Here is a 14,234-nt window from a genome sequence, read left to right on the forward strand (position 1 = left end):
GTGTGTGTTCTTGTGTGTGTTAAAGGGGCTAATAACCTGCCAACCAATCTGGCATGAGTGTAGCCTCATCAACATAGAAGAGTGGGGCCAGAGCCTGAAGAGAGGTTGCTGTTTTTGCTCCTGCCTTACACTGCGGTCACTTCAAAAACACTCAGGTCAAGATCCCACTGCACCTTTGAGGGACTGGGATAGCAATTTTCTTCAAAGATGGGCTATAAATGGTTGAATGGAGGAGGGAGTCCCTAAGTGTACTATAAAAGCACTCAAGGGTGCTGCTGAAATACTTCAACAACAGTAGAGGAGAGCTTGGGCAGTTCTGGCAGGGAGTCTTCCTGCTGAGGACTTGCATCTTGAGCTTGGGCTTCTGGGAGCCCAAACGTGGAGCAGAGTCCAGAAAGTGAACCAGTTGGGTCTTTTGGCGTATTCACATCCTGTGTATTCTGATATTGTAGTTTGCACTTCACAGTTTTGTTGATGCATCAGTTACCCTAACTGATCCTTCCTAAATGTGCCAAAATATTTCCATCGAGTCAGGCTGAGGCATCACAGCCGGGATGAGAGTGGGAGTAGTGTTGATCTGCAGCACCTAAAGTGTATTTAATAAATAAATCTAGTCCTTGTATTATGGACAGCGATATAGAACATATGCCTTGCCTGAAAGAAAAGTTTGCTATTGAGGACCCATGGTTTTTGTAATATTTACAGAGCCTGAATGCATTTTTTTTTTTTATGTTCTTTGTTTAATGAGCAGGAACAGAATTAGCTTGTATTGATGATTCTAAATACTCTAAACAAGTAATGGTCTATGACATTGTTTGTTGTGCAAAACTGCTAGAGACAGCACAGATTCAAATGAAATATTTATTTTAATTTAGAAATTCAAATAACAGAAGAATGATCTAAAAGGAACTTCAGAATGGAGGTCAGAGTTGAGCCTGCTGCTGCTGCAAGCCGCCTCTAAGCTTAGAGACGCTTATTTTTTGTATTTTGTTTCAAACACTCAAACTTCTGTAATAGGTTAGAAATCTGTATTTGCAGTCTAACTGTATTTACAATTAACTTGTTAACTTGTTTTGTTTTAATATGTCTGTTAGCGTAAATAACCTTTCTTTCCTGGTAACAGCAAGCCTGTCTTTTTTAACCTTTGATAGCCAAAGTATCTTGGGTTCAGCTTTGTTTTTTCCTCATCATCTGACTTAACAATCCTTCTTTGCGCTTCTTTAACTTGAGTTTCTGTTTCTCAGAAGTAGTTGATTTGAGTTCTTCTAATAGATTCCAGACGAGCCCTTCCTAGGGCATAGCATAGTGGCATTCTTCTTTTTCTTACCTGTTCTGGAAATGCTTCATGCCATGTAATCTGTGATCCCATTGAGTTCTTTAACAGCCACAGCATACTGGTAGTTCATAATTTCCCCTGTTTTGGTAATGCACTACAGCTTTTCTGCTGCATGTGTCTGTAATACAGAAGAAAGTTCACCATTTTCAACTTGTTCCCGTGTTACCACTGTTCTGTCTCTTCTATTTTCTGATACTTGTTCCTGTTCTGTTGACTAGATTTAGGAGTATAAGGCAACACCGGGAGCTTCATTTTGTTGTTGATAGCTCCAAAAGAGAAAGAAGGGGGAAACATCAAAAAAGATAAAACTAGATGCAAGGAGAAAGCACAGACTTAAGGATGACTGCCTAAGCTTTTTTTTTTTGTGTGTGTGTGTGATCAATCTTATCTGGCTGACAAGATATTTTACAAGTTTATATTAAGAAAAGTAACTTCAGATTAACTTGACAGGTGTCTGACAAAAGGTCAGGTGTCATACAACATTAATTAAAATGCTACAGTGTGAGGTAAACACTGACTACAAATAAATAAAACAGATTTTGAAATAAGAAAGTAAATTAAAAAAATAACAAAGGGCTTTTTCCCTTGGATCCCATAGAAATCTGATTTAGGTCAAATATATACATCCTTAATGATTTAGTATTTTGAAACAGACGTAGGTATGTCTATTTAACGGGATTACAGGTCATGATGATGTTAGGGTTGGTATAAGAGGATATAATCTGCTTCAATCTGTATTTTAAATGTAAAGTGGTGTATTCCCCAGTAAGGAATGGGGGATTCTGACTTGAGAAGCTGAAACGCAGAAAAGAGTGAAGACTAGGAATAATGCCTCATCATTCCATCATATATGATGCTTTAGAGATGCCTGTGCAAGCACCAACTCCCAATTAATTGTGTATTTTTCCAGCTACCTTATTTCCTGCCATGCTTTCTCAGCAAATTGGAAAAAGCTGTACATGTCTTCAGGTGCGGCATGGATTTGGTAGAGGAGATGAAAGAAAGGGTACCTCTGCATCAGCCTGTGTAGTCAGGCTTTAACCTCTCGCTATATTTCTGTTCTTAAACAGTTGTGATCTGAACAGCTTTCTGACAAGGAATCTAAATTCCTTCACCTTCAGACCTTCCTCTTGACAGAGTACACCGCTCTGCAGCGTAGTAATTTTCAGCTATTTATAGCTGTGTAGGGCTTCCTCAATTGATTCCTTGACAGTAGTGATCTTCGAGGGTGAATTATTTGGAAAATGTGGGCAACTCAGAATGAGCATTTTACAGAAGCATCTTCGATGTCTGGAAAGCTTGCCATGTGGCTCCACACCAGTGGACTTTGCTAGATTTGATTCCCTAAATTAGGTCCAGGAACTGTCCTGATCTCATTAAGATTCTGGCATGGTTCTGCAGTAATTGCTTGAAAGACATGAGAGGTCTAAACATGTTCAATTTTTTATTGTTTTCCTATAGTTGCTGAAGTCTCTGTTTAGGTATGCCAATACTGAATTGTATTCATGCCAGTAGGTGTGGTTGTGTCACAGGCTCATACACGTCTTGGAGTGTAACTTAGATACTACCAGAATTGATTCAATGACAGAACTGAGCATCTGGGGTGCTTTGTTGCCTTTACTTATTCATCACAGCAAGATGTTATGGTGCAGCTGCACAAACTGTTGAACAGCTCTATCTGGTGGCAACTGCCAGGAGGCTCCAGGTTCTAATGAAAACATCCCAGAAATGTTTGGGGTAAGGATGAAATCTTTTTGCTGCAGTGCTGGATTTTACAGCCTTGGCCTGATCACCAAGTTCCTTTTTTTTTTTTTTTTTTTTTTTTTTCTTTTCTTGTCCATAAAGTATATGGCGCTGGTGAAAAGCAGAGGCCAATAGCCTGCTCTAGGCAGGGCCCTCGTGTATTGACTCCAGATCGCAATATTGGAGTGGTCAGGAAATTCAGCTCTCAAAAGAATGTGAGCCTTTCCTGGAGGCCTGTAGGTACTGTTTCAAGAGGATACAGCTTAAGTTGAGGTAAAATAAAATAAACTATCACAGATGCCTCATGCCAGCTGGGCGAGACTGGTTCTTAAATTTTGAGTTAGATATTTTCAGAATAACAGGGAAAAGAAAGTTTGTCAGGTCCTGTACCTTTGCCTGAAAAACAAGGCTTGAAGTCTTGCCTCCCATGGATAAAGGTGCTGAATGAGCTCAGTCAGGTATTTCACGATTCCAAGAGACTCATTTGAGTTTTGTCATAAAACTGGTTCTAGTCCATTCCTGTTTCTGTCCCTCCTGTTTTTCCCCAGCTTTGAAACAGTTTCCTCTGAGTCCCTTGTCTTAGATTTGAATGCTTGGAATAAACGGGTAACCCCCATTTTAAATCTTGCATGTATACACCTAATTATAGAGCTGCATACCACTGATATTTTCTTTGGCCCAGGACCTTAAATTTCAGGGCCTCAACATATGGAATGCTGTTCTTTGTCTAGTTCCTGTTGTTGACTTCCATAGAAGCTTAATGGGGGTAATTCCCATGGATTGCTGGTATATTCCTGCATAGTAAATGAGCAGAAAGAGACCAAATAACTTGGGAAGTAGCAGTCTGAAATAAAATGAGTAAGAGTTTTTTCCATACTTCATTGATACTTGGGAAGAATGCCTGTCCACATCGTCTTTATTCCAGGTAAATGGTTCAACTTTTACTATAAGGTAAAATCCTGATTTGTCAGCACTTTCCTGTATGTGCTGCCTCGTGTAGGATCTTGTGGCTATGGTCCTTGCGTGAGACAGCAGAGCAATAGAGGTGCATGTTGCTAACATAGGCATGAGTGCCCTCATTGTTCTAAAACCATGCCTAATCAGAAGAGAAGAGTTAACAGTACTGCAGAGGGCTAGTTAACACTTGTGCTTCTAAGGCAATAGTCCTTTAGCTCAACACAAGGGTAGTTGAAATAGCCTGAATTTAAGGTCAGGATTTTTTTTTTTCTTAAGAGCTAGTTACCTGACTCTTCACTGTCACATCTATGGAGTGTTGCTGCCTGACATGCAAGATGCCTGGCAAGAGAGGCAGGAGAGCAGCTTGACTAAAACAAGACCTTTAATCCAAATTAAAACACAAAGACATCATACACTGGAGGCAGAGAGATACATCCTGGGATGATTATGGTCTGGGGGGTACAGGGAGAGGGGCAGGAAAGCCAGAAACAGCAACAAATAAAAATAAGGCTTTCGTCAAGTACACAGGTTAAGGGAAGATGAAAGAAACAATATGCTTAAGATAGTCAAACAGGAGACATGGCTACAACTGACATAAAGAAGTTACTGAGCACTTCAGCCTTCTCTGCCTCGGTCCTCACTAGGAAGTGCTCTAGCCACACTGCCCAATTCACAGAATCCAAAGTCGGGGACTGGGAAAATGAAGTACTGCCTGCTGTAAGAGATCAGGTTTGAGACCATTTAAGGCACCAGAATATGCACAAGTCCATGAGACCTGATGAGATGCATATGAAGTTGCAAAGCCACTATCACATTTGGAAAGTTGTGGCTGTCTGAAGTTCCCAGTGACTGGAAAGGGGGAAACAGCCCCTATTTTCAAAAAGGGAAAAAAGGAAGACCTGGGGAACTACAGGCCAGTCAGTCTCACCTCTGTGCCTGGCAAGATCATGGAGCAGATCCTCCTGGAAGCCATGCTGAGGCACAGGGAAAACGAGGAGGTGACTTACAGCTAACGTGGCTTCACTGAGGGCAGATTGTGTCTGACAAACTTGGTGGTCTTCTACGATGGGATTGCAACGCTGGTGAATAAGGGAAGAGAGACTGACAACATCTACCCTGACTTGTGCAAAGCATTTGACACTGTCCCCCGTGGTATGCTTGTCTCTAAAATGGAGACACATCGATCTGATGGTTGGACCACCTGGTGGATAAGGAGTTGGCTGGATGGTCACGTTCAGAGTTGCGGTCAACAGCTCGATGTCCAGGTGGAGGTCAATAACAAGTGATGTCCCCCAGTGTCTGTACTGGGAGTAGCACTATTTGACTTCTTTCTTGGTGTTTTTGGACAGTAGCATCAAGTGCACCCTCAGCAAGTTTGCGGATGACACAAAGCCATGTGGTGTGGTCAACGTGCTAGAGAGAAGGAATGCCATCCAGAGGGGCCTTGACAGGCTTGAGAGGTGAGCACGCATGAAATTCTTGAATTTCAGTAAAACCAAGTGCAAGATCGTGCACCTGGGTTGGGGCAATCTCAAACATGGATAATTAAGCAATTAAAAAAAATTAAATTAAAAAAAAGATTAAGCAATGAGTGGATAGAGAGCAGCCCTGTGGAGAAGGACTCGAAGGTATTGGTAGACAAAATATCAAAGATGAGCTAGCAATGTGCACTTGCAGCCCAGAAAACCAACCTAAAGGCTGCATCAAAAGAAGTATGACCAGAAGTATGACGTAGTTCAAGGGAGGCAATTCTCCCCCTCTGCTCTGCTCTCATGAGACCCCAATTGGAGTCCTGCATTCAGCTCTGGGATCCCCAGCACAAGCAAACAGAAGTATTAGAACAAGTCCAGAGGAGGGCCACAAAGATGATTAAGGGCACCAATCCTAACACCTCTCATATGAAGACAGGCTGAGAGAGTTGGGGTTCAGCTGGGAGAAGATAAGGCTGCAGAGAGACCTGACAGTGGCCTTCCAGTACCTAAAGGGGGCCTACACAAAAGCTGGAGACAGGCTCTTTATCAGGGAGTGTAGTGACAGGAAAAGGGACGATGGTTTTAAACTAAAAGAGTGTAGATTTAGATTAGAATAAATTGCATAATAAATTCTTTATTCTGAGGGTGTCAAGATATTTAAGCAGGTTGCACAGGGACGTTGTGGATGCCTCCTTCCTAGAAGCATTCAAGGCCAAGTTGAATGGGGCTTTGGGTAACCTGGTCTAGTGGAACGTGCCCCTGCCCACGGGAGAGGGGTTAGAACTAGATGGTCTTTAAGGTCTCTTCCAACTTGAACCATTTTATGATTCTACTGTTTTAGACAAAAGGGCCCATCTTATCCAAGGCAGTGAATGACATGCAGGTTTCTAGGCAAAAGTGTAGAGAGGGGCAAGCATGGAATGAATATGGTTCAGAGGCCAACAACTGATAGGTAAGGGTTACAATAACAAACAAAAGAATGATCAGCTTAATTTTTTGGTGTTCTTATCCTAGTCTGCACTCTGTAGTGTTCTGCAGTCAGTGTCTGCTCTGCAGCAGCCAAGCATTCAAGTGTAATGATGTCTGTTCAGAGAAACCTGGTCATCTCAGAAACAGCCCTGCAGATTATGACAGCACCAAATACAGATGGGAACAAGGCTGTGATGGTATTTTTCAAGTAGTCCATCATAAACTTTACCTTCAGTTTGTCTTGCAAGTCTTGCATGTTAGCCCTGATTCAGCATCGGGTCCTTCCTGTGGTGGATTGATAAAACCTTAACAGCAGTTCAGCGCATGGAGGAACTGCAGCACAGGCAGAGCTGGCTTAGTCCTATGCGTCTAACACCTGGATAGAGCAAGAAAAGCTTAAAACAGAAAACGTAGTTTCATTGTTTACTAATTAGGGAAGATAGGTTTCCAGAGAAAAGCATGTCAAATCCTCAGATTTGTCAGCTATGTTCAGCTTCCTTTCCATCTCTCGATGGTTTGAGATGAGCAATGCTACGTGCCTTTGGAACTTCTGTAGCTATGGGCTGACAAGCACTATGCCCTTATGGGAGCTGCTGTTAAATGGCTTCTGTTGCTCAAAGCCCTTGCAGTGTTTTTGTTGTGCCTTGATGTTATGACCCCTTAAAACAGGGTCCTTGAGAGTAGTATCAAAATGAAGTTAGCGTAGGGAAGATGTACAAAACTTTTGAACTTGTCAAAGTTGGAAACATAGCATTAAGAATTAGTTTCATGCCTGCTGTTGTATTAACATTTTCATTAAGCTTAAATATTTTTTTTTTTGTTTTGTTTTTCCCCTCCTTAGGGAGAGGATAAATCATATGATGTATTGCTATTTATTAGCGTTTCAGTAGGGTAGATAAATATAATCCCTTTCTTTAAAAAAAATCATTTATTCTGATGGGTTTAGTCTGAATAGAGACACAACGTCAAGCTTTTTTTCCTCGAGCTGTAAGTGACCAGAACCTATGCATTTCAGGTGTCTGCAAGTACCTACTTGGCTGATTATGCTTCTTTCTGGGGATGGGAGGAGGTGATCGTTGCTGTTGTTTCTTTCGGAGTACTTGGGCTTTACAGACTTCTGTTGTGCTCCCTTGCCTCACGTATTTCTATGTGGAGGCATTGTTTGAGCTCTCTTCATAAAAAACAAAAATCGTATTTCTGATTGCTGTTGTATGTAACTGTAACTTGTCAAGGGCAAGGAGCATCAGACGTTGGTGCACCGTACTGCTTTATGTAAGGGCATAAGCCGTGTTTTTTTTCTTCTTCTTCTTCACCATGCTTTCCAAATCATTTCACACGTTATGAACTCGATGCCCAGGAGCAGCCCAGAAGTGCACCCAGTTCTAGCGAGTGGTCCCGGCTACCCCGGAGCCCCCCTGTGTAACGCGGGTTGTTTCCCTTCGGCTCCCGGGGTGAGCCTACGGAGCAGCCCAGGCCGGAGGCTGACCGCCAGGAGTCCCGGTCCCCTTCTGCTCTCAGGGGCGAGGTGCGGCACCACGGGCTGCGGATCGCCGTTAGCCTCAACGCCGCTGCGGCTGCTTTCGGAGCCGGCTCCTGCGACCGCCCGGCGCCCACCTCCCCCGGGCCCCGCTCGGTACCGGCCCCGCGGAGCCGCCGCTCCCCGCCCCGGCCCCTCCTGCGCTGGGCGGCCCGGCCCGGGGGCGGCGCAGGGGCGGGCGGGGCCGGGGCCGGGCCGGGGCGGGCGGCGCGGGGCAGGGCGGGAGCGGCGGCGGCGGCCGCGGACTCGGTTTCCCAGGGCCGCTCGCGGGGGGCGGCGCGGCCCCGGGCTTGGAGCGGGCCCGGGCGGGAGCGGCGGGGCCCGAGCGCGGCGGCCAGGCCCGAGCCGGGGGGCGGCGCGGAGGCGGAGGCGGCACCGGGGGGGTTCCGGGGCCTGCGGCCCGGCCCTAGCGCGGCGCCCGCCCCGCCGCACATCCGGGCCCTCCCTCGGGCGGCCCCCTCCCGGCGCGGCCGCTCCCGGCCGGGCCCGCCCCTGACGCGCCGAAGCCGATCGCGGCCGAGCCCCGGCGCGGCCCGGCGCGATGCTGCGCTGCATGCCGCCGCTCTGGCGCTGCAACCGGCACGTGGAGGCGCTGGACCGGCGGCACTGCTCGCTGCAGGCCGTGCCCGAGGAGATCTACCGCTACAGCCGCTCGCTGGAGGAGCTGCTGCTGGACGCCAACCAGCTCCGCGAGCTGCCCAAGGTGAGGCCGCGGCCCGGCCGAGCGCGCAGCCGCGGGCCCCGGCCCCGGCCCCCCGAGCTCCGGGCGCTGCCCCCGGCCCGGCCCGGCCCGCGCGTCGCCCCCTGCCTCCCCGCCGGTTGCCGGGCGGAGCCTGGTGGCGGCTCGGCCGCTCCCGTCCCGCCGCGCTGCCGGGGGGGGGTCCGGGGGCTTCTCCCCTGGGCCGGCCCCGGCCCTACGGGCGGGCGGGCGCTGCCCCGGCCCGGCGAGGGGACCCCGCGGCCTGCCCGGCCCGGCCCGGCCCGGCCCTGCCCTGCTCCGTTCCCGGGAGCGGCCTCCTCAGGGGCCGCGCCGCGTCCCGCGCCCCGCTCGCCCCGCAGGCACCGCGGCCTCCCCCCCCCTCCCGGCCCCTCCGCTGTGCTCCCGGGGGAAGGTGGGCGCAGCGCCGCCGCTCGCAGCGGGAGCCCCGCGGGGAAGGGAGCGAGGCTGCCCTGCGGAGGGGCGGCCCGCCGGGGGTCCCGTGAGCCGTGCTGGCTGCTAGGAGAGGCACGGTGTGAATGTAAAAGCTCAGTTTTAGCCTGTAAGCCGGAACGGGTATCGGAGAAGCATTTTATTCTTATTGTCCGGGACTTAAGCCTGCGCTTGTACCTTCTTTTGCTGTTCTGTTTAGCCTCAGTGCACTCTGTGCAGATAATGCTGCTGATAAATGCTTTGTACACGCACCATGCCAGTGTGATTCTTCTGTAGTAGAGGGTGGGAGATCTGCTCTGCAGACAGCTGCAGGCTTGACCCAGACACCTCTGACTCCTAAAGGGTTTGCTTTCACAAGACAGAGCCTTTATTTTTTCCTTACAGTACCATTCAACCAAAGCAGAAACGATGGTGTTCCTGTTCTGCTGGTTACTCTGAAGCATAGAATACTGCAAACAAGAACTGGAATTTGAACCTGTGCGTGTGCTTGCCTCTCAGGAAGGAGAGCACCTTTAAACATTACTGAGCTATAGGGTGTTATAGAGGAAGTTTTTCCATGTATTCCCTGTCAAAATTGTACAAAAACTGTAAAAATTATGGAGTATCCTAAGTTGGAAGGGACCCACAAGGATCATTGAGTCCAATTCCTGGCTTCATACAGGAGCACCCATAAATCAAACCATGTCTGAAGTGTTGTTCAAATGCTTCTGGAACTCCAGCAGGCTTGCTGCTGTGACTGCTTCCCACCGTTAGTTAGTGATACTTAACGAACTTTTCAGTTAAAAAAAGTTTTGTGCTGGAAAAAGTATTTCACTGTAGCATGTTTGGATAAGTGCTCATCGGAGCAAATGTGGTCTAAGTTACCTTTTTATTAAAAATATTAAGAAAAAAGGTAATTATTCTTTGTTTTAAAGTTTCTTGTTAAACTACTCATGCTTTTCTTATTGACGTAAATTTTAGGAAAAAAAGAATCTGGAAAAAAAAAACAACCCCTGCTTTTCAGTTATAGTGATGCTAGTATGATCCTTCTGTCAGCTTTCTTCCATCATGTGTCTGGGGATCATTGTACAATTTAGGTGGGGACCTTTCTCAAACTACTGGAAAATTTGTGTTACAGGCAGGTTAGGACTTATGAATGAGTATCAGTCTCTTTTGCAGAGGAGGCTAATTGCATCACATCGGCAATGAACTTGCCGATCCTCGCACTGCGCAACTCCTCCTTATCCCTCTGAATACTCAGAGTCTTACTTTGTGTTTATGTAGAAACTGGTTAGACTTCTACATAAGCTGAAGATACTGTGTTTTCTTTTATGTTAGCTTTTGAAAAGCGTCTTTTGGACAACAAATGCAAATTTTATACTGCTACTTTATTTGGTCAGTGATCAGATAGGTATAATGCTGTCTGTGGAAGCAGGTACTGTGTGTCTGTCCTAACCACCATCTCCTTCCTGCTGTCACTCCAACTACTTGTACTGTTCTGCTTTGGACCATCAGAGTCCTTGTTGTGATCATGGGTTCCCTTTCTGGTGATGGAGTTGTCCCCAGTTTCTAGAGTTTTCTGGTGAGGGATTATTAGAAAAAGCAATAGGGAAGAGAAAAATAATCTTATATCATCATGAATGGTGCTTCTGGTCCTCCAATCTCAAAAGAGGTGTGGTAAAGTCAGAAGGGATACAGAGAATGGGGAACAGAAGGCTTGATAGGGGGTATGCAACAGCTTTCACACAAGGCAAAGAAAAGTTTGCGAGGTCTCCTCAGTCTGAAAAAGATAGTGCCACTCCTCCGTCAGATGGTAGATGTCTGGAGTACCACAAATGGCCTGCAGGGATTGAACAGGGAGCAACTGACCACTGGTTCTTGCAGCCCAAGGACCGAGGGCATTAACTGAAACCAAAAAGGGCTCAGAAACAATTTTTCATGCACGCTGTAGTTAACCTGAAGTGTGGAATTACTTGTCAGATGACATAACAGATGCTCAAAGTTTACATGGGCTCCTGAAAGAGAAGACAACCAAAAATGAATAAATACAAAGCCCTCATGTTTGACTGAGAAGTGGCTTATGCTGCATATCCTGGGAGAGACCTAGAAGTACTGTTTTGGACTTCATGTAGTCACGCTCTTCTGTATCGAATACTGTCTGCAGCAGCTATGGGCTTTCTCCAGTAGTGAGAGCCACCAGCCATCTCTAGCAAAATCTAAATGCCCTCTCCCTCACAAGCAGGGTGAGGGTCAAATACACACAGCTGGGGCAATGAGCATAGTACCTCTAAGTGCTGGCCACTCTTGAATAAAGCAAAGGAGCTGGTGGATGCTGCCGAGATATGCTGTGTCCTGGAGACATGTCAGGAAGAGCGAGCAGAAATAGGTCCTAAAGTTTTTCCCTTTGCAGCCACCCCTACCACATTTCCTCCAGCTGGTGACGCGGATGGTCGGGTAGTCCAGACGAAGTTGATGGTCTTTGGTAGAACAAGGCTGCAAGGTCAGACCCGCCTGAGGCATGACCCAGTATGTCTGCGTGTTTTCTGCAGTTCAGAGCTGCGCTTTTTAGTTCCAGGTGTCGTTCCCTACACACAAATCACATGCAGGAAGGGTGTTATTAAGGGGTATTACTGCTGCGGACTGTGTGGTCATGGACATGGATCTAATAGAGGGGTGAGAATCTGCGTGTTAGGTGAGGTGGATGAAAATTGAAAGTAAATTGCCCTTTCACCAGGGGAAGAGAGGACAGCAGTGCATGCTCTGGGCACACGTTTCCCTCAGGGACAGCAATCAGAGGGGTCTTTGGTTGGGGTGGGGAGCGTCCCTTCCAGGTGAGACACTTCACGGAAAGATGTGCCTTTTGTGTGAGAGAGATGCGGGGAGGAGGATTTGTGTGTACCATGGAGGAAGATACAGGGAAAGGAAAACGTGCTGGTTTCACAGAGTAGAGCTGCACGTGTCTGTTCCTTGGGGGAACGGTTTTAGAGGAATACTGAGGTGTGTGTACGGGAGGGAGAGGAGAGCAGCAGATGGAGATGAGTTGGAAGAATGTGAATGAGAGAGAGCACACGGGCTCTAAAGCAAGCTTGACCAGAACAAGCTTGTTTTTAAGGGCTCAGGAAGGATTTTGGGGGAAGGCATCTGTGTGGAGGTGGTCTAAGCAAAAGAATGGAGGGGAGGCTGACTTTTGAAAAGGTCCTTCTGTTTTACAGTTAACAAATAACTTCCTTTTAAAATGTTTGAATTTATCTGACCCCTCCTCTGTGGGTTTTCTTACTTACCTTATCCCCTTACCAGGCCGTCTCTGTCTGACATACTCTTATTTATTCCATTTAATCTGGAGTCCAGAAACACTGGCAATGTCTTGTTCATTCTGTGGCATCATTTTCGTGTGTTCCAGAACTTCCCAGGTCCCTTTCCTGCTACTGTTTCGCTTTTGATCTGATTAGATGATCTGTCTGCCTCCTGGCATTTCTTAATGACACCACACTTTCCTGAACTCTTTCTTCCAAGTTGTAGAAGTGACTGCTTGTTTCTCTCCTTTCTGCAGTGCTGAATAGTCATCTGTCTGCTCTTGCTCCTTTTTCATTTGTCCCATGTGGAATCTTTCTTGTTTTGAGTACGGATTTTTCATTATGGTGACTGAACTCTGGTTATTTGAAGTGATAGATTAAATCCATGTTGGGAACATCTGCTGCCTTGTTGCAGGGATTTGCTGCCAGGGTGATACAGCATGGTTTAATGGAAAGTGGTGAATTTTATTTGATAAGTTCTCTGCGCTCTTCACTGGGGTGCCTGAATTCTAGAGGACAACGTGCCTTGCGCTGTGCTGACCTGTTCCCTGCCTCGCTTGTATAAAGTGATTCCTGCAGGACCGTGTGTAGCACCTCACAGCAGCAGGATGAAGTCCTTCAGCTAGGGACGTGGTTTTCAAGAGTGCAGCTTGCTAGATCGCTAGATTAGAGCTACAAGAGGCACCTGACTCGCACAGCCCACTGTTTGTGAGAGCAGCTCAGAGGTGCAGGTCTCACCAGAAAGGAATGAAGGTAGTCTGGCGTTCAGCGGAGGAACGTGGAGGCGGTGGATGGAGCAGATCATAGTCGGGAGGCGTCCAGACTCTTGCTGTGTTTTCTGAGGAGTGCTCGGGTTGGAGTACGGGAAGGCAAAAGGGAGATGTCGGAAGAAACCTGGGTGGAGCAGAGATTGTAGGACCTGGAGTGTGTGGGAGGAGGAGGAGGTGGAGCTGAGTAGGAACTGAAAATAGTGAGCAAGTTGATGTGGGGCAGGGAGGAGACATCCAGGCAGTGTCGGCCGCAGGGCGCTGCAGACCTTTTGCTGGAAGGATACCTGGCAGGGAGCGAAGTGAGTTCGGGTGGGGCAGGCAAGGCTCATCCGAAGAGTGGGGGAAAAAGGAGGAAATAATAGAGCTAGATTTGATACCAAGTTTTTAGTGATGGTGCTGAAGAGGCAAGCCCTTAGGAATGTATAGCTGAGGGGGTGCAGTTCTGTTCCTTTGCTTTTTCTTTACCCAAACTCCCGTGATAAAGTGGGTCCAGTGCAGAAGACTTCCCCCCAGCTGTCCAGCGAGGTGTTTTCATCTTGCACAGAAAAACAGAGGAGAGGGATGCCTGGCTAGAACTCCAAGGAGAGAAGGGAGGCCTTGTAGGTCTGCTGCAGATTCCTTCCTGTTCTGGCTTGTTGCTATTTGCATCATGGCAGGGCAACTTCCAAGCTGGTAGAAGCACTCCGGGTTTCAGCGGTTCCTCCTGTTTGGCTGCAGTTAGCCCGGGGCAGCAGCATCGGTGTCCTTTGTCCCAGGCCTGGGATCCTGCTGCTCTGAGCAGGGTGAAACCCGAGAGTGGTATTTGTCACTTTCCCAAGACAAGGTGGGGCGTTGCAAGCCTAATTAAGAGCAGCTTTTAATTTCCTGGCATCTGGGGCTTGCGAGGAGGATCTCGGCTTTTATTTACTTCCACGGAGGAGTGAAGCTGTTCCTTTTAATCTCTGCATGCTAATAGCCCTTCCCTGAGAAAGTCGGGGAGCCATGAATCACCAGTGACTGGCCTCCTCAGTGTTTCACCCTGCCATAAC

At 47.4% G+C, this 14,234-nt stretch overlaps 1 protein-coding gene across 37 annotated transcripts in view; it reads left to right on the top strand.

The window, feature by feature from the left end:
• The first annotated feature begins 8,264 nt into the window (after positions 1-8,264).
• The window catches only part of SCRIB (scribble planar cell polarity protein), a 117,123-nt gene continuing 111,153 nt past the window's right edge, over positions 8,265-14,234 (top strand). For 9 of the 37 annotated variants that reach the window (XM_084509154.1, XM_084509165.1, XM_084509185.1 and 6 more), the window contains exon 1: positions 8,266-8,717. In XM_084509154.1, coding sequence (XP_084365280.1) covers positions 8,556-8,717 — 162 coding nt within the window. In that variant the 5' untranslated portion in view covers positions 8,266-8,555. Of the gene's footprint in view, positions 8,718-14,234 lie in introns of all 37 variants that reach the window. The other 28 variants (XM_084509169.1, XM_084509173.1, XM_084509168.1 and 25 more) reach the window with 6 other exon arrangements.

This window comes from Aythya ferina (assembly GCF_964211825.1).
Source record: "Aythya ferina genome assembly, chromosome: 2".
Lineage (NCBI taxonomy): Eukaryota > Metazoa > Chordata > Aves > Anseriformes > Anatidae > Aythya > Aythya ferina.